Here is a 23,009-nt window from a genome sequence, read left to right on the forward strand (position 1 = left end):
ACTGGACGTCGATACACTGACAAGATGATACATCCGTCCGATGGTGAATCATGGAAAAGCTTCGATCGGAAGCATACCGACAAAGCTGATGAGGCTCGTAATGTACGCATTGCACTGGCAACTGATGGGTTCAATCCTTATGGAATGGGTTCTTCACCATACACATGTTGGCCCGTATTCGTCATCCCTCTCAACCTCCCACCTGGCGTCGCCTTTCAACGGCAAAATATTTTCTTGTCACTTATAATTCCAGGACACCCGGGGGCTAATATGAGTGTGTACATGGAGCCTTTGATAGACGATTTGGTCCGTGCATGGGACGAAGGGGTAGTGACATACGACCGATTCACAAAGACAAACTTCAGAATGCATATTTGGTACCATTATTCCATGCATGACTTCCTGGCTTATGGGTTATTTTGTGGCTGGTGTGTTCACACGAAGATGCCATGCCCGATATGCAAGTCAGCTGTGGAGTTCTTTCGGTTGGAGAAGGGGGGCAAGTTTTCTTCGTTTGACAAACATCGACAATTCCTCCCTCTTGACCACCCATTCAGGAGAGACAAGAAGAACTTTCGAAAAGGTGTCACAGTGGAAGACTCTGCACCGGAAATGATGACAGGTGCCCAGGTTCTTGAGATGTTAGATGGTCTTGTGGTCGACAATGAAAAGGGGGGCTTCGTGGGATATGGAAAAGAGCATGCCTGGACACACAAGTCGTGCTTGTGGAAGCTTCCTTACTTTAAGGACCTCCTTCTTCCACATAACATTGATGTAATGCACACTGAAAAGAATTTCGCCGAGGCGGTCCTTCACACAATCATGGACTGGGAAAAGTCAAAGGACAATGTCAAGGCTAGATTGGATCAAGCAACGCTGTGCGATAGACCAAAGCTAAACATGTTGCCTCCCTTACGCGGGAAGTCATGGAAGAAGCCTAAGGCCGACTTCGTCCTAACGAGGGCCCAAAAGAAAGAAGTTCTTCAATGGTTCCAATCGTTGATGTTCCCTGACGGGTATGCAGCGAATTGGAGGAGGGGTGTGAACTTAAGTACCATGCGAATCACAGGGCTGAAGAGTCATGATTACCACATATGGATTGAGCGCCTTCTTCCGGTGATGGTTCGTGGCTATTTCCCTGATCACATCTGGCGAGTGATGGCAGAGTTGAGCATGTTCTTCCGCAAGCTATGTGCTAAGGAGATATCTCGGACCGAGATTGAAGAAATGGAAAGAATGGCCCCGGTGTTGCTCTGCAAGTTGGAGAAGATCTTTCCCCCCGGCTTCTTCAATCCGATGCAACATTTGCTCTTGCACCTACCATATGAGGCAAAAATGGGGGGCCCTGTGCATGCCCGTTGGTGCTATCCAATTGAGCGATGCCTAAAGGTTCTTAGAACAAAATGCAAAAATAAATGCAAAATTGAAGCTTCCTGTGCAGAGGCATCCATTGTGGAGGAGGTGTCATACTTCACAACAAGATACTATGCCGACAACCTTCCTAACGTGCATAATCCACCCCCTCGTTACAATGCTGCCGACAATCAGTCGACCCTCAGCCTTTTCCGAGGGCAACTCGGAAGTGCAAGTGAACCTACCTTGAAGATGTTGAGCCTAGAAGAGTGGCGCTCTATCCAGCTGTATGTGTTGCGGAACCTTGAAGAGGTTGGCCCGTACATTGCGTAAGTTTTACACAAACTTGTTTCTTTTCTTGTCAGTATTTCGCATGCACCCATCCAACCCTCTTGTTAACGGCCGTTACAGCAAATTTGTTCTCCTCTACCATCGTCCATCACGGAGGGAACCCACCGAAGCGGAAGTTGAAACCCTTCTAAGACATGGCGCGGGAGAACGAAATCCCACTTTTATTTGTTGGTTCAAGGAGGAGGTAGTGTTCAATTTCATTTGTTGTTTGTACTTAACTCTCAACTTGACAAATATATAACGAATCATCCTACTTGAACTAGCAGGCCAAAACTGACGTGTCTATGAGTGCCGAGTTGAGGCAAGTTGCCAATGGATTCGAATTTAGGGTCAAGTCATTCTATGTGTACGATGTCAATGGATATCGCTTTCACACAACTCGGCATGAGCAGCGTCGGCCGAATCGAAGAACCACAAATACCGGTGTTTTCACGCCAGGCACAGATGGGTTGGACTACTATGGAATAATTGAAGAAATATACAAACTCAAGTTTCCTGGTTGTGTACCTCTTCATCCTGTCATATTCAAATGCCATTGGTTTGATCCCAAAGAAGTGATAAAGACCCCTGAGCTTGGGTTAGTCGAAGTTCTAAAGTCATCCGTCTTGTTAGGAGACGACGTGTACATTGTGGCCCAACAGGCCACGCAAGTTTATTATCTCTCATACCCGTGCCAAACCAAAGACCGTCTTAAGGCGTATGATGTTGTGTACAAGGTATCGCCGCATGGTAAAGTACCCGTCCCAAACGATGATGATTATAACATCGATGCAAACACATATGACGGAGAGTTCTTTCAAGAAGAAGGATTAGAAGGGAGTTTTGAGATTGTCTTAGATGTAGATCTCGCAATGGAAGTAGACAATGATACGATCATTGTTGACGGGGATGATGGAGAGGAGGTTCACAACACGAAGGACTTGTTATTACTTGAGCAACACCATTCAGGCAGTGTCGCTAGTGATGAGACTTTGAGAGACGATCATAATTACGTCGACAATAGCGATGATGAGATTTTTGGCCCACCTATCGATGATCTTGATGATTATTTCTAGTACATGTAAGATCTGTAGTACTTATGGCAATTTTATACATGTATGATACATTTACTTATTTTGCATCTCTTTTATACATGTATGATATATTTACTTATTTTGCATCTCTTTTATACATGTATGATACATTTACTTATTTTGCATCTCTTTTATACATGTATGATACATTTACTTTTGTATATGCGTACTGATAGTTTATTCCTTTTGTTGCAGGTGATTGATGGTGGGCGGTGGAATCAGGAAGCTTAGGTCGGTTATGACCTTACTGGCTGGTGGCGAGGGGTCCAGCCAGGGTGGAGGAGGAGGGCGTGCACAGACTGAGGGTGGAGGGCGTGCCCAGGGAGGAGGAGGAGGACGACGACGAGGGCGTGCCCAGGGAGGTGGAGCCCAGGATGGAGGAGGAGCCCAGGGTGGAGGAGGAGGACGGCGACGACGAGGGCGTCGAGAGCCGACACCTCCTCCACAGGACGACGACCACGAGTTCGTAGCGGCCACGGAGGAGGATGAGGAGGAGGAGGAGACCAGGGAGGAGATAGCGGAGGCGGTGGAGGAGGCACGGAGGGAGGATGCTTCCGAGCGGGTTGAGCGCGAGGAGGATGCCGACTTGGTGGCAGAGGAAAATGGGGTGCCTACGGTTTGGATGCGAGGGTCGTCGCGCCTCCCAGACTTACCCATACAGAGACGGCCAGTGATTCGACCATCCGGAACTAAGTAAGTAATTTTTGCATGTTAACACTAATTCACAGGTTTTTAAGTTATAACAGAAACTAATATTCAATCTCAATAACTTTGTGCAGGGATTGGGAAATGGTGATCCCAGGGAGTCACTCTCGCCGAGTAAACGAGATCCTGGGTCTCTGTGCAGGGCAAACTACCCCGGGATGGTGAGGATCGATGGTGTTGTGCAGCCCGCCATGAAGTGGTCCCACTGGCACGCCGCCAGCGATCAGACTGATCGAGCTGGCAGGTGTTATAACAGCAAGGCCGACCGGGTGATGAAAGAGCTGTGGGTACGTGTTCATCGCACTATGCTGATAATAACATCACATTAATTGTATATTACTGATTGTATTTGCTTGTAGGATTACTACACCTTGGCGGAGGGAGTACGTAGGGAGGACGCAGATGACGTGGTGAACAGAGTCTATGTTCACCGAGTGCAGGACCTCTTCTACGAGACAAAGCTCCTGTGCAGAAGAATTTACCATGCCCGCAGAGGAAACAGAGTCACCAGAGCGCAGGCAGTGCACCTGCCCCTAACTAAGGAGCAATACTTGACGGTAAACATAAGATTACATCGTCTGTGATTAATTGCACTGAAATTGATTTATGATTTGTCATGTGCTCGTGTACGTGCAGGTGCCTCCTGCTTGGTGTGCGGGGATGGACAACTGCTGGGAGGCCATTGTGGACACGTGGTTGAGTGAGGAGTACGAGCAATATCACGCCGTACGCTCACGTTGCCGTGCGATGATGCAGGGTTCCTCGCACAAACAAGGGCCCACTACCCTCAAGGAATATGCAGCCAGATATGTACGCGGATTTCATTTCGTTGTTGCTACGCTAACTTCTGAATGCATAATATCTTATTGTTGTGCTTCTTCCTGCAGACGCGGTTCCACCTCGGCCAGGAGTGCGCCTCGTTCAAGGCATATGCCTTGGCACACAAGGGCAAGGCAAAGGACCCCGACCTCGTCTACAACCCGGAGGACCCGCCCGAGGCATACAGTAACCTGAGCGTGCACAGTCGCCTCAGCGAGTACACGGCGATGGCGAGAGAGATCCATGGGCCAGAATTTGATCCGAGCACCGCTGACCTCGAGGGTGACATCGTCATGAGGTTGGGACCAGGTAAGCCACACGGGAGGTACTATATGGGCAACAGCACCATAGACACGGCCAACACTCAGACACTCGCCCAGATTAGAGCCCGGAGCACGAGTTCGAGCCCGGCCATACGCCCACGCTCACAGCCCCAGGTGGTAGCACTCCAGGTTAGTTCTGTTGCATTCGTTGTCCATTCATTTTCTACCCGTTCTTTATTTGCATTCTAACTATGTGATAAATAATTGTAGGCCCAGATTGAAGCCCTGCAGGAGTCACAGCAGGCCTCACAGAGCCAGTTTCAGGCCCTCCAGCTATCGCACCAGGCCGAGTTGGCACAGGAGAGGGCGCGAGTGCAGGCCCAGCTTGAGGCCTTCCAGCAGTCGTAGAAGGCCTGGTACGAGTACATGGCCAGCTTTTCTCAGAGCATGGGCCAGCCTCCACCGCCTCCGCCGCCGCCGATGATACCGTTGGTGCCTCCACCTCCGCGCGACGGCACTCCTGTGAGTCACTCTTCATCTTGAAAGGCTTTTTTAGTTCAGATTGTGCTACAGTCAACACTATCATGTTAGAACCTAGAAGAGAGTAGGATACATACATGTATAAGTTAGATTATTAGTAATATTGTTCAGACCTTGAAAGGCATCATGTTAGGTTCTACATGAGTACATAGGTGTTTGCCCAATTCATGTTCAGTCTACTCGACCATGTGTGACGATATCTTGCACATAGAGGAGACCTAAACAGCAACTAACTTGATATGTGTTATCTATTATATGCCTATATATTGATGTCACTGTTAACTGGTCTTTCGAAGGAATATTTGAATTTGGCATACTACCTTATGATTAATTGACAAATATGTTTATTTTCTTTTGCTCCCTCATTCCAGGGACCTTCTACAGCTGGATCGAACAACGATCAAGACGTGGACTTGTCTCCGTTTCTCGGTAGGGCTCCGACCATGTGACAGGACCATGTTTCACTTGTTTGTATGTTGAACTTAGAAGTGGGTTGAACTTTGTGGACTTTGGACATGTTGATGGTGTTTGTGGACTTTGCATTGTGCTTGTGACATTTGTTGTAGCTATATGTTGGTTATAATGAGTGGATGTGACATTTGTGGACATATATGTGATATATATTGTCTATCTGTTGGTAACTGTGATATTCTGTTATAATTGTTGTTAATTGTGGCTGGATATGCACTGAAACAAACAAAAAAAAATACTGTGGAGAAGTTTTACCGAGTGTTACACTCGGTAATGGTCATGTTTACCGAGTGTTACACTCGGTAAAACAGAGAACAAAACCAAATTGGTTCTGATTCTGTTAATTTTGCCGAGTGGTGCCATTTTTTACCGAGTGCCACGATCCCACTCGGATATATGTGCCATTTTTTACCGAGTGGAACACTCGGTTAACGAGTTACATGTTTACCGAGTGTTACTGGTACACTCGGTAAACTATATTAGGGAAAAATATTTGCGGAATTGTTTTAATCATGAAAATGGTTATCTGTTTACCGAGTGCTATGTCTAACACTCGGTAAACGACGCCGTTAACGGCAAGCTTGGGTACTGACGACCGTCACGTCGTAGTTTTTTACCGAGTGCCGGCGTAGCACTCGGTAAGATTTATTCTCCGAGTGCCCCGTTAGTTGACACTCGGTAAACTAACTTTACCGAGTCGTTGTTTACCGAGTCATGTTTACCGAGTGTGGCACTCGGTAACCAATTTACCGAGTGTTTCTCCATATTTGCCGAGTGTTTATCACACTCGGTAATTAATCAGTATCCCGTAGTGATTATTTGTTAAATGGTAAGAATAGATACTATGGATTTTGCTATCTACTGTATAAAATAGAAGTTATTGATAAGTTAATAGATTTTGTGCACCTCTGCCTGCAGATTGTTCCTCTGGCAAACTGTATGCATTATTTGTCTTCAGTGTTGGCTGGCGCACTTGTTTCAAACCAGATTGTGCGAAAGCAAAGTGATGTTCCCCATGTGCGCGTAGTGTCGTAGGTTTCGGGAGCTGTTAGATGATCTCATGGGTCGTTCACTAAAAGCATATTTCAGTTTTGAAGCATAAACCTATGTCTTAAGGCATGGTTTACAAATAATGTATGGTTACACTGAAGAACAAAACTTACAGCTACTAAGTATGCATTCGGTGGCAAACTTACAGCTAGGGTATTATAATAAGAAGTTTGCCTTTTTCTAGACTGATTACTCACACATAGTAAGGATTTAAATAAGGCAAGATATAGAGTAAGTTGTCAGAGTTCTCAATTTTGATAGTCCAGTAGATAGGTGCGACATCGACCGATGGCACCCAACAATATGTTAGCAACCTGACTAGATTGCTCACATATAACTGGATTCAAGCAAGTAGGATACAAAATCTCAGGAGAAGAGAGAGATCGGAGTAGTGAAGGAAGGAAGAACTAGTACAGAAAGGTAGACTTGGGAAGGAAGAAGAACAGTAAACTAAGGGAAAGGTATTCTGTTCTGATAAATTGTTTCATGCCCTAAACTGTTGTAGCTTGCTTCCTTTGTAGTGTTTGTCCCCTGCCGCCTTGGGCTTGTTCCCTGTCGCGATGGGCCTGTATGGGCTGTACATGCTAGCCACTGGACGATCCCTGACACAATAATACAATATATAATGTGATTCTGTAGACTAGAAAGGGTCGGGATCACAGATCATATTCCACGGCGGCCCTATCTAGCAGCAACACCAGAGCAAGGTAACCCAAGCCTGGGAACAGGCGGACCCTTTTTTTTCGCGAACGGGTACATGTACCCATATTTCATTAAGACGAAAGGAATTGTTTTACAACATCGACGAACTCCGGTTGCTTCATGCCCACAGGCAAGATGCTAGCGTGCATAAGTAGCCAGGATTCGTCGATCAGCTAGAGCAAAAGCCTGCAGGTACAACACACTCAAAGGATTATACGGCCATGGATACAACGAGGCAAAAGCGTTGGGGCCGCTTAGCCTAATCGACGTCCGTCACCTCGCTTGGCGTAATCGACGTCCGTCGACGCCGACCTCTCCCCGGAAAGAGGGCCTCCATGGCTTCCCGCCTTCCAGGGGTCAGCGGCGTGGTGAAACTCTGCTGAAACTCCTTAAAGGACGCCTCATAAGGCTTCGCCGTCTCGACATCAACCTCGAGCCTGAGCTTTTTCAAGAGCACCTTTCTTGCCTGGGCATCTGGTTTCGTTGCTTTGAACTTGCTCTTAGCAGCTAAACGGGCGCTGCGCTTGGGAACGATATCGTCGTCGTCAGCAGCCTTTGGGTCCTTGGTGATGCGGAGCCTAGGCGGTGACATAATAAGTAGCTTGATGGCGTCGATGAAACTCTACGCTTCGCTGAGGTATGGGGAGTCCGCCGAAGGATCCGAAGCCAGCCCACAGCTACGCACAGGCGAAGGTGTCAGTTTGGGGGCTTCGTCCTCCGTGTGGGCGCAACAAGCACGGGAGACGAAGGCCCCATTGTCTGGGCTGCAGCTGTCTGGATCACATGGAGCGAGGTAACGAGCTCCACCGTGATCGGATCCTCTGCCACATCGCGGCCGACATGCCCCGCGCCTAGGCGCAGCGACCCACAGCTACGTGCAGGCGAAGATGGCAGTAAGGGGGCGTCGTCCTCCGCAGTACCATCAAGCACAGTCGGCAGTGCTCCAGCTGTCTGGATGATAGGGAGCGAGGTAACTAGCTCCACCATCATCGGATCATCTGCAATGTCTAGACCGTCATGCCCCTCGTCTTGGCGCATCGACAACGTCAACGGATCGAGCCCAGAAATGACACGACCCGGCTCGTCGTGGCAGCCTGGTGTCGTGGCACCGACAATCTCGGCCGAACCACCAGCATCCAGCGAATCCATATGCTTCCGTCTCTGCTGGCGCCTCCGACGTCTGTGGAGACGACCACGGACTGAAGCTTCGAGCACGGAACCACCATAGTCATAGGGACACAGGCATAGCTGCATAAAAACACCACCAACTGCGACGCCGGAAGTGGCCTGTCGGGAGCCAGGCTGATTGCACCGTTGCCAGTGGCAGCCGAGCTGCCCCGAGCCAACGGGCGCGAACGCCTGCAATCACGCGCAAGGTGGCGAAATCGCCGGCAACGCAGGCATTGCGATGGCAGCTTGCAGGTTGCCACCCGATGCGACGATGAGAGGCAGTTGAAGCACTTGTCACGCAGCACCTCAGGAATACGCCTGGGCGGCCCCCTCTGCACTGGACGCGTTGGAGCAGCCCCCTCTCCTACGGAGCAATCCGAAGGCACACGCGCCAACACCTTCTGCCAGCCCTCGGCATCTGAAGCATCCCATGTGCACCAGATTGAGCAGCACAAAACCTTCGAGAGCCACCACCACCACCACCACCGCGGCAGTGAAGCACATGAGGCGCCCCTACTACAGCCGCTGCCGACGGTGACACTAGAGGAGCACGATCGTCCTCCTCGCCTCCTCCGGCATGAGGGACCAATAGAGGTCGGCCAGCTTCCGGCGGAGGGACCTGAGCTCCTCGTCTTGCTTGTACTGCAGTCACTAGTTCATCTTGTCCATGCGTACCTTGTTTCTGATGGGGTGGAGCTCCTTGTTCAGATCATGGAAGCGGTGGTGGCGCGTCTTGCGGATGTAGCGGTGGTGGGTGACGGACCAGACGCCGTAGCGGTTGCTGATCAGTAGGCTCGGGCTCCCTTCGAAGGTGCTGCGCTCCTCCAAGTATGTCGCCTCCGCCGCAGGATGGGTCTCCTCTGCCTGATGCAGGCCGGGGAACGACGGCCGGACCCAGTGGCGAGCTGGCTCAGTCGTGTCTCACACAGCTCGTCGTCATCCCCCGTTCAACGGGGAATTTTTAACTTTTTGCCATCGTTACAGATGGCACCTCTCCAATTACCAGTTTTATGCGTGCACCTACAGATTTGTCATCGTAAATAGTGAAACGTCTAAGATTTTGCCACTTTTGCTGATGTGGCACGCCACGAGGGCATGCCAGCGCGGTAGCGTCCCCGAGAACCACTACTGGGCATGGGAAGACAGTTTTACCCCTACTGTTTCTCTTCCTCCACTCAGTGATACGTGGGCCCCACTCGTTAGATTCTCCTTCAACCTCTAGCCGTCACCACGCAGTGAGAGAAGGGGAGGAGCTCATGCAGTCCATACCGACACCGCTTGTCAGACGCCCGATACCCCGATGATGTCGCACCCACCGCTGGACCCGGCCACGCTCGCTGGAGCCCCGGTCAGGGAAGGGACGGCACGCCAGATCTGGACCACAGCGTGACGTCGCGTAGGGCCCCCGCATGCCCATCAGAGAGCTGCTGCTTGTCCACCCCGACTTCACCGGTGGAGCGCCCGTTGGCCTAGAGGAAGAAGACGCGCCCGCCATGGCACCGACCATCCCCTGAAGAAGAAACGCTCGTGCACGGTGGAGCTCGCTCGCGCCGGCCCACGGCGGCTAGCTGGAGAAGGTTGCCGGGGATGGAGAAAAACATGGGCCAGGACTGCACAAGCTCTCCCCGTGCTACCCCGCGTAGCGGACGACAGCGGAGCCGGGACCAGCCGAGCGCCAAACCAAGGGAGGAGATCGACTTCGGCACACACGTCCCATCCCATGCAGTTATCCCTGCTTTGACCAGCCATATAAGAGCACCCGCAATGTGAAGGAGCGGGGTCGCTCCTATCCTGGGCCCCATGATGACATGACTCGTCCTGTTGTTTTACACCACAGCATATTGAACCGGAGTCGCTCCTTAGCTGGGACCCACGCGCCCAAAAAAAAAGACGATCGTTTTCTTCCCGTAATCGAAGCTTTCCCCATTCTTCTTCAGTGTACAATGTGTGTCAGTGATATATTTTTTTATTGGGAAAGAGGCGGGTTCTATGTATGGGAGCCGCTCCTCCATCGAACCCAGCCTGCAGTGTATGGTACCCGGTGCTATGCTTACAATAAATGTATCGAACCGACCAAAAACCCAACACTGCGGCTGCTAAGAACCATGGTAACGGGGGGCGCTGGCTTTATGTGTGTATTTGTCAGCGCTGATGACTAATAACTGCACAGTGAGGTTGAGACGTTTGCATGGCTCCGATCGAATGGCTGGGACTGAGAGGTTGACCTTGACCTCCTCCCACGCGAGCGCCAAGAGATGGCTGGAGATTGAATGAGGAGCTGACATGTGGGGCCCACGCGGCAGCTAGTGGAGGGAGAGAAACAATAGGGGCAAAACTGTCTTTTCCCATGCCTAGTAGTGGTTCCTAAGGGCCCTGCCGTGCTGGCCGTGCCACCTCAGCAAAAGTGGCAAAATCTTAGGTATTTCACTGTTTACGATGGTAAATCTGTGGTTCACACACAAAATTGGTAATCGGAGGGGTGCCATCCGTAAGGATGGCAAAAAGTTAAAAATCCCGTTCAGCGGAGATTGAGGCAGCGGAAGAAGAGCTGCGGTTGGCATTGGTCGCAGTCGTGTGGGGACCCCGACGCCTGTGTCGCCTGCCATGGTCCGTCAGCTCCTCCTTGACCACTATGGTGTGCCTGAGGAGTGTTGACACTTCTTAACGTCGCTACTAGGTTTATGTCCCTAGCAACGGCGCTAGAAATGTTTGCCGATGGTTCGTATGTGTGTATATAGGAAAGGGGATTCTGCAAGCGCACAGAACTATCGTGTAGCACTTCGCTTGGTGAGTACCAAGTGTCAAATTTATATTTTCCCAAAGGAAGGCGGGAGGACGTGTTTGGGCACTGTGGTTAGGTAGACTAAGTAAGTATGTCTAGCAACACGGGGGTGATGAGGGTAGTATGGATGATGGACGGGAAAAGATAAAAAGGGTTGATCACACAAACAGAGGTAACTAGAAGTGTAGTGTAGCTGAGTGTAAGAAGTAGAGTATGTAATCTTAAAGCAACAAAAGTAACTCAATGATAGTGAGATCGTCCTTAGTACGAGGGACGTGCTTGCGTTGGATTTAACCGAACACGAAGCACAACGAGCCCTACGTTTTAATAACTAGACCCAACATGGTGGAATACAGAGGAAGGACAGGACTGTCACCACCTGCCAACTACCACAATCTATCCGGGGATCTAGCCGTACCTACAGGCAAGATATATCCTAAGCACCACGCTTAATCTATAAACTCGCTGTTTCGATCCGAGCTCTGATGAAATAAGATCGAAACACCCTAACCAGACGGTAGAACACGTACTAACGATGAACGGACTAATCACTAAGATAATAATGATGCAAATGACAAAGGACAAGCACCTAGGCTCACTAATAATATACAAGAGCAAGACAGGACTTGAACTAAACAAAGCTATATTACTGAATAAAGTACTTGACAAAGTAAAGTACTAAATAAAGTAAATGCTAAAAGAAAGATTATAAGAGGAGCTATACCAGACCAGAAGACTTTTCTAGACTCTGAGGTGAGCTTCGCTCTACTCTTATCACTACTAGCTAGCTACTACTTCTAAGCTACTACTCTTGGAGAGCTTCTGAGAGCTTGGGAACACTTAGAATGCTTAAGAGCTGCTGAGTGATGATCTCCACCGAGCACCACAACCCCTTTTTATAGTGTGTAGAGGGCATGGGGGTACTTGTAGGAGAAGATGAGGCGGTTTGGGGTGACTTGGCCGTCGGGCGACGCCAAGGGGCATCGACCGACCGTCCATCCCACCGCCTTGCCATCCAACGACGATGGTTGGCCCTTGGAGGCGGTTGCATGACATGTAAGTCGGTTGTCGTGGTCAGAATGATGGTTTGGAGGTCAGTTTGGGCCTCCAAGTGTATGACGGTGGACCCGGCGATCCGTGGGAGCTCAACGTCCATCCTTGGATCAAACCGACATGGATCAAGCCTGGTGATGACTCCTGGAGGTGCCACCATGCATATCACGCGGATCAGTGACGTGGTAGGCCAGGTGGGGCTTTGGGCGATGCCACATGGCGTCGGCCGACATGGCCTATGGGCCCACGGCCCCCCTGCCACGTCCCATTGCCTCCTATGCTTCATATTTGTCCATTTTTGTGATTTTTCCTGCATACAAATAATTTTTTCAAGTACAAGTGGAACTAGGTGAATTATAAACATAATATGACGCATGTGATGTTGTTTTACCTTGATTTGGGTGGAATGTTGATGGTCAAATTAGGTGCTTAGTGACCCTCAACATGGAGGCAGCCAAAGTCCATCGTCACGACCTAGAGGACTTTGTCGTAAGGTTCTGTCGCCGAGAGGACATGGAGCGCGTCCTCGGTACCCCGGCTGTTAACTCGCCATTCTCGCTGATCTGGTGTCTGTGGCGGAGGACATCGATCGCATCCGCGGGTGCGTTCAGGTTCAAGGTGCTGATTGGGATGAGGCATGTCCCGCTTCATGTGCGAAGCTCGACAGTCGCGCAGCTGATTCTTGGCTCCTCGTGTACCGGCGTCGAGCTAGCTCCGCCGAAGGTCACGCCAACAGAAGACGACAGTGAGTTCTTAGTTGCGGCCTGGTGCATCCATCCGTGACTCATTCCTAATGTGAAGATCATCAAGATCCCGGAGCCACGATCTCGCGTCCATGAGGACCCTCTCTACCTCCGTGCCGATGATGTTGTCTATGCAGAGCTCCCCGGATTGCGCTACCTTGTTCGCCTGCGGCTGCGGGTTGTGGAGTTTTAGGGCTGGACCACACCGCCGGTCTCATCTGACGACGAGGGAGGTGCAGATGACGACGATGACGACTTCGGTGACAGCAACTACAACAGGTACCACCCAGGCCTCGATGGTGGTCGTGGTCGTTCGTCTTGGGGCCTGCGGTCGGTGCGGCTCGCGAAGATGGCGACGACGCCCCATTGCAGGGACGGGGATGTGGGCCCACTTTCAGACCTCGTCGCCAGGCTATAGTCGTCGGCTCCATGGACTGCCCGCTTCCAAGATCCGGTTGATCGCGCGGGAGCATGCGGGCGCGTGCATGCGGGGTTCCGTGAAGTCATGGTGATCGAGGACCTGCAATTCGGCGGAAACTTGGAGCAGGACAGCTGTGACCCTTCGGCTTGTCTTGTCCGGCTATCCCAGGACGATTTAGGCAGGGATTCGGACCCAATGCTCATTGAGGAGGCCATACCACCTTCCAGGTTGGGAAAGGTGGACCTGCCGCGTGCACAGTGCCTTGATGACGCCGCGTCCATCGGCCATTGCGTTGCGGGCGTCGAGAATCTAGGTTTCCTCGGGAGACTCCTGTATGAAGATCTCACGCTGCACGTTGGTGGGACGGGTAGCAGGTCCGTGGACCCCGTGGATGGTCCGGACTTTCTGCTAGTATTTCCAGAGGCAGGATACAGCACGGTCCAGCAGCAAGATAGCTGGATGAGGACCGAGCGCCAGCCCGGTTGGTTGAGTCTCCCGGTGGTGGAGCAACCGCTCGTGGGTTAGATCCCTGGGATCAGCTCATGTGCCTCACCGGGGTTTTTCCCCATAAATAATCAGGTGTGTGCTGTGTAGCATCTTGCCTCTCTCGCGTGATGCCACAATGGGATCGTGACGTGCCCGTCGCCTACGAAGTCAGTGGATTTCGGTGATCTCAAGAAGGACGCGGTCTTCAAATCTGAGTGTAGCTATATATTTGTTTGTACACGGATGGTGTAAGTAGTGTGCGTGTGTGTTGAGTAAGCGTGCGTATGTATGAACAGATGCTACAATTGTAACCAGATGAGAGGTAATAAAAAAAAGCAAGATAGCTGGACCCCGGCCTGGGAGCTAATGGCCAAGTGGTAGGAAAGCCTAACAAGGCCATCGAGCCCAATGCTTATGGAGGCCTAGAGCCCAGGGTTTAATTGCTCGGTCAACCCGGCCGTCGTGGAGGCGCATGCCGCACGAGACCCTGCGGTACTAGCTGCGGAATTTGCCAAACAGGTCTGTGCGCCGCTGGAGACGCTGGTGATCAAGGCGTTGCCTCGCCGTCGTAAACATCGCTCGCCACCCTCCTCCATTCGACGAAGTAGCCACCTCGCGGCAAAGTGTGGTTCGCGGGTTTGGACCTTTTATTATACATAGGCCTCTCAGATTTCCATCATACACTTATTATATATTGGGTCTCTCCCTTCCTTCTCTCTCCTCTTTTTGACAGTAGCAGTAGTTGAAATGGATATTATGGATCAATGCATGCGTGTGTGCATTGCTTTGAATCCTACCAAACACAGTAGCAGTTAGTAGTGGATTAGAGGGAGTTATTTATAGACGGCCAAACTGGCCACCCGGCATAGCCATGGGCCGGGTGAAAGCATGGCCCATGAGCACAGGGCTAGGTCATGCCGATTGATCAAGGTCACAGGCCTAGCCTTTGGCCCAGGCCAAACCAAGTAGCCCGCCTCAACCAGCATGTCGGGCCGGCCTGGGCCCAATAATAGTGTCGCATCTCATTTTCCTTCATTTAACTTCACCATTACCAAAATCAAATTCACCGGTCCAAAATCTCTACAGAAGCATTCTTTCAATAATCAAAATTCATAATGGTAAAAGACAATAGATCAAAATGAAACCAAAATAGCAAACATTATTGAGTTGTTCACTTATATAGTGGTGGTTGCCTCATTAAAAATATTTCTAGAAAAACTCACACCTCGTGAGAAAATCCTAGACAAGAAAATAGAGTACAACCCAACTCATAATTTTGATTGTTCAAAGTCTTAGTGTTTTACAAATTATACCAAACTCTTAATCTCTCAAACTAAAACTCACTCGCAGTCTTACACTCACTTTTACACACACAATGTCGGTCTCATCTCATAGGCTCACACACACTTGCATTCTTAGTCTCTCACTCATTAGCAGCAATAGAAGCTTCATCTCGATCAAGGTAGAGATTCTTGAAGGATGCTTAAAATTCTTTGTAATCAACGGCATGTTGTGATATTTATTCTCCAAACTCGAAGTCCTTGATGCAGGTCAATATCTCCACAATTTTAGGGGCCAAGAACCATTGCCGCTCCTCAATAATCCTGCCAGTCAAACTAAAGCAAAACTCCAAAGAAATAATTTAAATCGGAACTAACATGGCATCTTTAGCCAACATAGATAGAATGAGGTAGGTAAATTTGTGCTCAAGCCAACAATGAAGGATGTCAAAATCATCCTCTATCAAGGTACACTAGCAGCTCAGAAACATAAGCAACACAAGCAAATGCAGATCTAGAAGATGAAGAAGTATTGACAGAGACAGGTGAAGGACCAATGCAACTACACCGGTTCCAGGACCTCCACAAATTATGCCCCATGCTTTCTTTTTCTTGCATGTAAGACTTGTTGGTTGTGAGGCCCTCCGTGACCAAGCTGCACTTTTCATACTTGTTACACATCTTACACAATTCAGTCTTAACTTCACTAAAATAATCTAAACTGTAATAAGTACCAATAGACTCAACAAGCAGTTGAAAAACATTATACAAACCTCTCATCTTAGCTCTAGGGTCAAGAATGAATGCATATGTACATAAGAGAGGGATATCCTACTAGTACTTGAGAAGCTTCATAGGAACAATGACATGTCTAAGATTATCATCATTTTCATAGGCCAATGAGGAGCAGTCAAAGAAGGAGAGCAGACCACATGTGACACCAATCCATCCTTCCTCCCTTTCCTACGCCGGCCCAAAAACCTCCAGCCCCACACCGGCCACACACGGTGGGACACACATAATCTAATTTTGCACTAGCCAGCCATTTCTTCACCGTCGGCTAGATCAACCAATTTGGTGGTAAAAATAGTTTTCACCGCTAGCAATAAAACAATCAATTATGATCCAGTGGTAAAAAGATTTTTCGTCAATCCCAAGTTATGTGCAGCCCTTTTGGACCGGAAATCGGCGGTGAAATATTTTCACCGTCAGTTTTAGAAAAAAATGTCGGAGATAAGGGTGTGGTTGTGATAATGGATTATGTAGTAGTGTACTAGCTCCAACCTAGTAATTGGGAGAGGCTTAGAGTTCTTCTCCTTTCTTGCTAGAGAGAGACAGACAGGGGTGTAAAGATAAATGTGCTAGAGAGGGAGCGAGACGGGGGTGCTGATGCTACTCGTGTTGACATATGGTCCTTGAAGGGTGTAGAGGAGACACCTCACAAACAACATGTCTTAGTTGCCACTGTGTTCCAGGGAACTGTTCAGCGGTGTCACTACCAGACCATCCATTGGTGCACCACTCTGACCAACAAACAAAGCATTTGCCCGGCCGTTCACTAGTGCGCAAATTTGACAGTTCAACAATGCATAACACGTAGATTTTTCTTATAAATTAGAAGTTTTATGTTGCAATTCTCATAGTGATCATGGTTATGAACACAATGCACACTCGATCGTTACATTAGTCATAGAAAAAGGTGTTCTCTTAAAAAGGTAGCCATGATAAAATTGGGATTAGATTACATAAAAAATCCAAGGACAATGTGGGTGGTAGAGGAAACACGACATCATTTGTGTTTACCTCCTTAGATCCAATTCAATCCTCCTAAGTCCATTTTTTGTTCCAACCATTCCAATGGTTTCTTTGAGGTAACTAGTTCTATGGTTTCATAAGTGAGCAAAACGATGATCTGTATCTGTTGCATGAACAAACCACACTATAGCATAAATTTGTGCAATCACCTCGTTAGACCAATCATACTTGAAAGCCATAATATCCCTCACGTTGTGCCTTTCCAATAATATAGTTGTCATAAATCATCGAAACACTTACCACGCTTATTACCTAGTGGTCTAGATGCATACATGACGCCATCTTAATGTTGGAAATTGCATAATTAATGGAAGCGGTGAAGGTGTCGCAATAATGGAAAGTGCATCCTATTAAAGAATAGGAAGCTTATGTTTGGTAGCATGAATGAAAATATCGTACCTTACCTTCAAAGAATGACCATGGTTAAGGATGGCCAAAGCAAAGAATACATCTAGAATCGATACGTGCGTATCATAAATTTCAATTAGTCATTGAAAAGTGTGTAATCTCATAAAATGTAGCCATGATAAAATTGGGATTACATGGGAGATCCATGGACAATATTGTTTGTCTCGCTCCTCGGATCCTTTTATTATATAAATAAAGGCCTCTCAAATCTCTCATTAGGCACTTATTATGTATTGGGTCTCTCTGTTTCTTCTCTCTTCGCTTTCTTAATAATAATATAAGAGAGCGGAGCCTGGCTCTAGCTATATATGGAGAGGACGAAGGAGGACATCGTCGTCGCAGCAGCTGCAGCAGCATTAGTAAAAAAATGGATATTATGCATGGATCAATGCATGCGTAAGCATATGGTAATGCATTGCTTGGGAAGTTGCAGGGATCCAACCCAAGCCCCAGCCCAGAGCAGCAGTAGGTCTGCGTGCCGGCTTATTTGGCGGTGTAGGCGGTGTTGGGCTTCCAGTCTTCGGGGATGATGTCGTTGTAGACGCTCTTGGTGCCTCCCTCGGTGGTGATTTGGACGGTGACGGGGAACTTGAGCGGCTTGTCGCTGTCCTTCCTCCAGATGGCGCCCCAGGAGTGCTTGAGGGGCTCGTACGCGTCACCGCCCTTCTCCTTGATGTCCACCGCCACAATGTCGCCGTCGCCGTCGACGTACTTGACCAGCAGCGCTAGGTAGTTGGGGTTGCACCCCTTCTCCACGTGGAAGGTGACCTTTTCGCCGTACTTGCACTTGACCCGCCGGAACTGCATGTCGATGATGCCCGCCTTACGCAGCTTCTCCTCCTCGCCCTTCTTGGCCATGGCGCCGAACGCCGTGCCGGCCAGGTCGAAGTGGTACGCGGCGATGGGCTCGTAGTTCATGTCCGTGATGTACACCACCACGGGCTCGCCGGAGCACTCCGCTGGCTTGTCGCACTTGATCTCGAAGCAGGAGCCGCAGCCAAGGCCGTCCTTGAAGATGGGGACGTTGCCGCACGCGCCCATGCTGTTGAAGGGGGCCTTGTTCACATCCTTGTACCCGCACCCGCCGCCGTTGTCGTCGGGGCCAGCACCCATCGGCTTGCCGTACCACGTCGCCTTCGCTTCCAGCCAGTCGCTGCCATAGGTGGCCGTGATGTTCTTCCCCGGGGGAACCTTGGGTGGACCGCACCAGGCGCCACCCACCAGAAACGCCAGCGCCACCACCGCCGCCACTTGCATCGTCGACCTCGACATGATGATGATCGTCGGTGGATATGATGGTATGTAACTGCGATGCGATGCGATGAATGAGCAGGCGGCCGAGGCTCGTATTTATATTATGGCCGCGCGTGCCAGCGATCGGACGAGCTTGCATGCACGCACCGGAGACGGAGACGGAGAGGTCATGCATGCATGGCCGAGCGAGCTTTGCTCTTGGCCGCCGGTTAATTGGTTCCATATGCATGTCGGAGGTGACAACGGGAGGCCCTACTGCACACCTGTTCGTCTCGCCGCGATCCGAGGCAGCCGTTTTCGTGTCGTCCCCCTCCTGATGGTCTCTCGTCTTGCATTGCAATATGTGTCGTCGTCGTTACACACAGGTTGCGGCCAACTGAACGGAAGGAAGGAAGCAGAGATGGATGACCGGTCGAGAAGAGAGGACATTACATGTCATATTGTTGACGACCGTTAGGAACACTTGAGATTTCTGGTATGGCCTATGGACCATTTTCAACAGATTTGGCCCAGAGCCAGATTGAATTGAGATTTTTTTTTGCGAGGCTTTTTTTGTTTAGAGGCCAGGTTCAATTCAATCAAATCTGGGTTGACAGAAGGTACGATATAGACAAGTTACTACCAGGAAATCGAATATTCTTGGCCGCTAATGATTTCTTTGAGGGGTAAAATTGAACACCACCAAGAAATATTGTCATTACCTTGGAGGTCGTAGCAAAACCTCCAAGAAAATGCATACTCTTGACTCTTGAGTGCTCAAACCGCCAAAGTAATTTTATATTTCCTTGAGTGCTAGTCCATACCGCAAGGTAATTCCTCATTTTCTTGGGTGCTATTCAAAACTGCCGAGGTAATTTATATTTAGAGATACAAATATTGGTATTGTTTTATATATATTTGGTCAAACTTAAAAAATATATTTTACTCTTCGAGAAGCGAGATACGCATTAGTTTAGGACGGATAAAGTAGACAGTAAGATGAGGCATATATACACACATGAAAAGTGGTGTCACGTGCTCCGAACGCGATGCTTCAGGCACAGAAGGTGCTGACCACCAAATGGGAAGCAAACGTTGCTCCACGCCAACAGTCATCCAAAGAGGCCGTCGAAGCATTCAAGGAGGCATTCCAGGATCCTCTGGACTCCGCTAAGAGGAAGGCCCTGCGGGAGCTGATGAAGTTCGACCTGGCCGAGGTCGAATGCATGTTCGAGGAGGAATGCTAGCCCCCAGGTCTGCAACGTCGTTGGTCGCACATTGTGTCGATTATGTCAAGCAAAAATGTTATTGTCTGGAACGTGCGTGGCTTGAATGCACGTGCTCGTCCCAACTCTGCTAGAGAGTTCGTAGTCCAGGATAGGGTGCCCCTCCTATGCTTGCAAGAGACCAAGATGGTTGATGTACCAACAGCTTTAGTTAATGAGATGCTAGGACCACTATTCGACTATTGCTTCCTCCCCTCACTGGGACTCTCTGGTAGGATTGTGATGGCTGCCGACATATGGTCGATGGAGAATGTCTCCGTTCAGCGGTTCTCTGTGACATCAAAAGCTACCATGAAGAATGTCGCTGGTGGGCCCTGGTGGATCACAGTCGTTTATGCCCCCAGGGCGACGACGACAAGAAGGTGTTCCCGGACACTCTTGTCGCTGTCCGCGCCGCGCGCCCTGGCGCTTGGCTCCTATGTGGTGATTTAACATGATCTATAAGGCGGCTAACAAGAGCAATGGTCGTCTAGACCGTCGTGGCATGCGTCGTTTCAGAAGTTTCTTTAATCGAATGGAGATCGATGAGCTGCATCTCTTCGGTCGTCGTTTTATGTGGAGCAACCATCGCGACAACCCCACGCTCGAGCGGTTGGACCGAGCTTTCGCATCGCCGGACTGGATGACTCTCTTCCCAAATCATCTGCTCAAGGCGCTATCATCTAACTGCTCGGACCACTGCCCGCTCTTGTTGCAGACCAACACCATGCTGTGGGCACGGGGCCGGTTCAGGTTCGAACCTTTCTGGGCAAAGCTGACAGATTTTCTCGATGTCGTCGCGTTGGGGTGGTCAGCGACCCTTTTCACGTCGACCCTTTTCGAGCGCTAGACTTCTAGTTTCGCAGCGTGGCTAAGGCGCTGAAGTCGTGGGCTTCCAGGAGAATCGGCAGCGTTTGTTTTTAGTTGCGCTAGCAAGAGAAGTAATCTTCAGATTAGATGTTGCCAAGGAATCTCGTGCACTCTCCGACGAAGAGAAGCTGTTACGAAATGAACTCAAGATGAAATGCCTGGGCGTGGCGTCGCTGAACAGAACCATCCCCCGATAGCGTTCCAAGATTCTATATCTCGCCGAAAGTGATGCCAACACTAGATTCTTTCATCTACAAGCTTGCCACCGGAAGAGAAAGAATACGGTGACAATCCTGAGGGTCGAGAACTCTGAATTAGTACAGAATGAGGACATGGCGTCCGCTCTGTTCACACACTTCGACAACATTCTAGGCCAACCCTTCCTGAGGGCTGAGGCAGGGAAATGTCGGGTTCCACACTGTCGGTTTGCCAACCCTGGAGCTTGCGTAGCTTGACATCCTATTCTCCGAATAAGTTTGGGAGACCGTTGCAAGCCTGCCATCCGACAAGGCGCCGGGGCCCGATGGATTCACATGGCTTTTCTTCCACCTGTTGCAGATGACCAGTTCTACTTTGGTTGGTGCAAGTATTGCCTTCTCCCGGCTGGGGATGAAGACTAGACCGTTGGGCACGGTCTCTACTAGTTCTCATATCTGAAGATGCTTTTGTGGGACATGACTAAGACCTGACAATGTATTTGAAACTATGAAGTTATGTACTTCCGCGAACTTGAACTTGGTTTGTAATATTTTATTTGAACTCTGATGGATGTAATCCGATTGCTACTTATGAAATGTTGTAACGAATGATGTGTTGTGTTGAATCACTACGGTCTTGGTTTGTATGTCGAGAGTTGGTTGAAATCCTTCGTGATTTTCGGACTACCGGGATTATGGGAGCTTAAGTACAGGAATTTGATCACTTCGGTGATTGTTTTTGTACTTACGTTCTTATGATTTGGTCGGTTCTGTTACACGCGGCCTTGGGGTCAGGCAAGGCAGAGCACAAACCCAAGGGTCGGGCGTGGCGGAGCCCGTGGCCTTAGGGTCGGGCGAGGCGGAGCCCACCCTAGAGGTCGGGCGAGGCGGTGATCGTGACCTTGAGGTCGGGTGAGGTGGAGCCCGCACCCATGGGGTCGAGCGAGACAGAGATTGCGGCCTCGAGGTCGAGTGAGGCAGAGCCTGCCCCTAGAGGTCAGGTGAGGTGGAGCTCGGGGCCTCGAGGTCGGATGAGGCAAAGCCCGCCCACAGAGGTTGGACGAGGCAGAGCCCGCGCACCTAGGGGTCGGTTGGAGCTATAGTCACGCTCTTGACTACTCAGATGAATCAATGTTGATGACCATTAGCTCCTCCTCTTCGGGTACCCTAGTATTGGTCCCCGATAGTATCCCCAAGCTTGCAGAGGAGTAGAATACTCCTTTGGAGGCTTGCTGAGGGCTCTGAGGGCCTTGGCCTTCTTTTGTTGCCCATGGCATGTCCTAGGGATGACAATTCCCTTTCATCATGATCGAACCCCTCGGGGGTATAGCTATGAGATTTGGTGGGTCAGAAAAGGTCTTTCCTGATTCTGACCCCTACGGGGGTCTGTCGTTCTGTGACCACGCGTTCGGTCTCCTTGCGAGTCCAACTTTCCTCGAGCCCCCACCCATAGCAAGGGTCCGGTCAAGGGTCAGCTCGTCTTTGTGATCGTCTTCCCTCAGGTCTTCTTTCCGATAAAACAGAGGGGTTGAGCCATGCCATGATTTTCCTTTATGGACAAATCATGGTGCTCAGTGAGCTATTAACAGGCTAGTCCGAGTGGGGCCCTGGCATCCCATTCGTGGGGGTCCGGCTTGGGTCAACTGGTGACCGACTCTAGATTCTCAGCGGTCAATCCATATAGTTCTCTGGTCCGTTAGACCGGTCCTAAGGGCTCTCTGCCTTTCTTCGAGGAAAAACCATGGATCGTATCTGGCCAAGACTCAAACATGGGCCGAGATGCACACGGCGCTCGCGCGCCTAGGTACTGGCCGCTAGTGGGCCCATCCTTTTCCACCCCTCACTCTAAAGGTGTCCGGAGTGGTTGTTGAACCTGTCGGTGGGCCAACCTTTGAAATCCTGGGCCTAGACGGCCCATAGGAGCATTTTTAACTCCATATCCCTCTTACCTATGATAGG

At 49.9% G+C, this 23,009-nt stretch overlaps 2 protein-coding genes and 1 long non-coding RNA gene across 3 annotated transcripts; 2 read left to right on the forward strand and 1 right to left on the reverse strand.

The window, feature by feature from the left end:
* Positions 1-651: 651 nt before the first annotated feature.
* Positions 652-3,444, forward strand: LOC136474071 (uncharacterized). Its single transcript, XM_066471685.1, has 3 exons — positions 652-1,682; positions 1,765-1,888; positions 2,973-3,444. The coding sequence occupies exons 1-3, from the start codon at positions 778-780 to the stop codon at positions 3,006-3,008; spliced, it is 1,065 nt and encodes a 354-aa protein (XP_066327782.1). The 5' UTR covers positions 652-777; the 3' UTR covers positions 3,009-3,444.
* A 462-nt stretch (positions 3,445-3,906) lies between these two features.
* LOC136474072 (uncharacterized) lies at positions 3,907-4,382 on the forward strand. The gene is made up of 3 exons (XR_010762832.1): positions 3,907-4,039; positions 4,119-4,292; positions 4,370-4,382. It is a non-coding gene; the product is annotated as an uncharacterized lncRNA (long non-coding RNA).
* A 13,164-nt stretch (positions 4,383-17,546) lies between these two features.
* LOC136477571 (expansin-B11-like) lies at positions 17,547-18,795 on the reverse strand. The gene has a single exon (XM_066475775.1). It carries the CDS (start codon positions 18,755-18,757, stop codon positions 17,969-17,971), a length of 789 nt encoding a protein of 262 aa, XP_066331872.1. The 5' UTR covers positions 18,758-18,795; the 3' UTR covers positions 17,547-17,968.
* Between the last annotated feature and the right edge of the window lie 4,214 nt (positions 18,796-23,009).

Source organism: Miscanthus floridulus, chromosome 8 (assembly GCF_019320115.1).
Source record: "Miscanthus floridulus cultivar M001 chromosome 8, ASM1932011v1, whole genome shotgun sequence".
NCBI classification, from domain to species: domain Eukaryota; kingdom Viridiplantae; phylum Streptophyta; class Magnoliopsida; order Poales; family Poaceae; genus Miscanthus; species Miscanthus floridulus.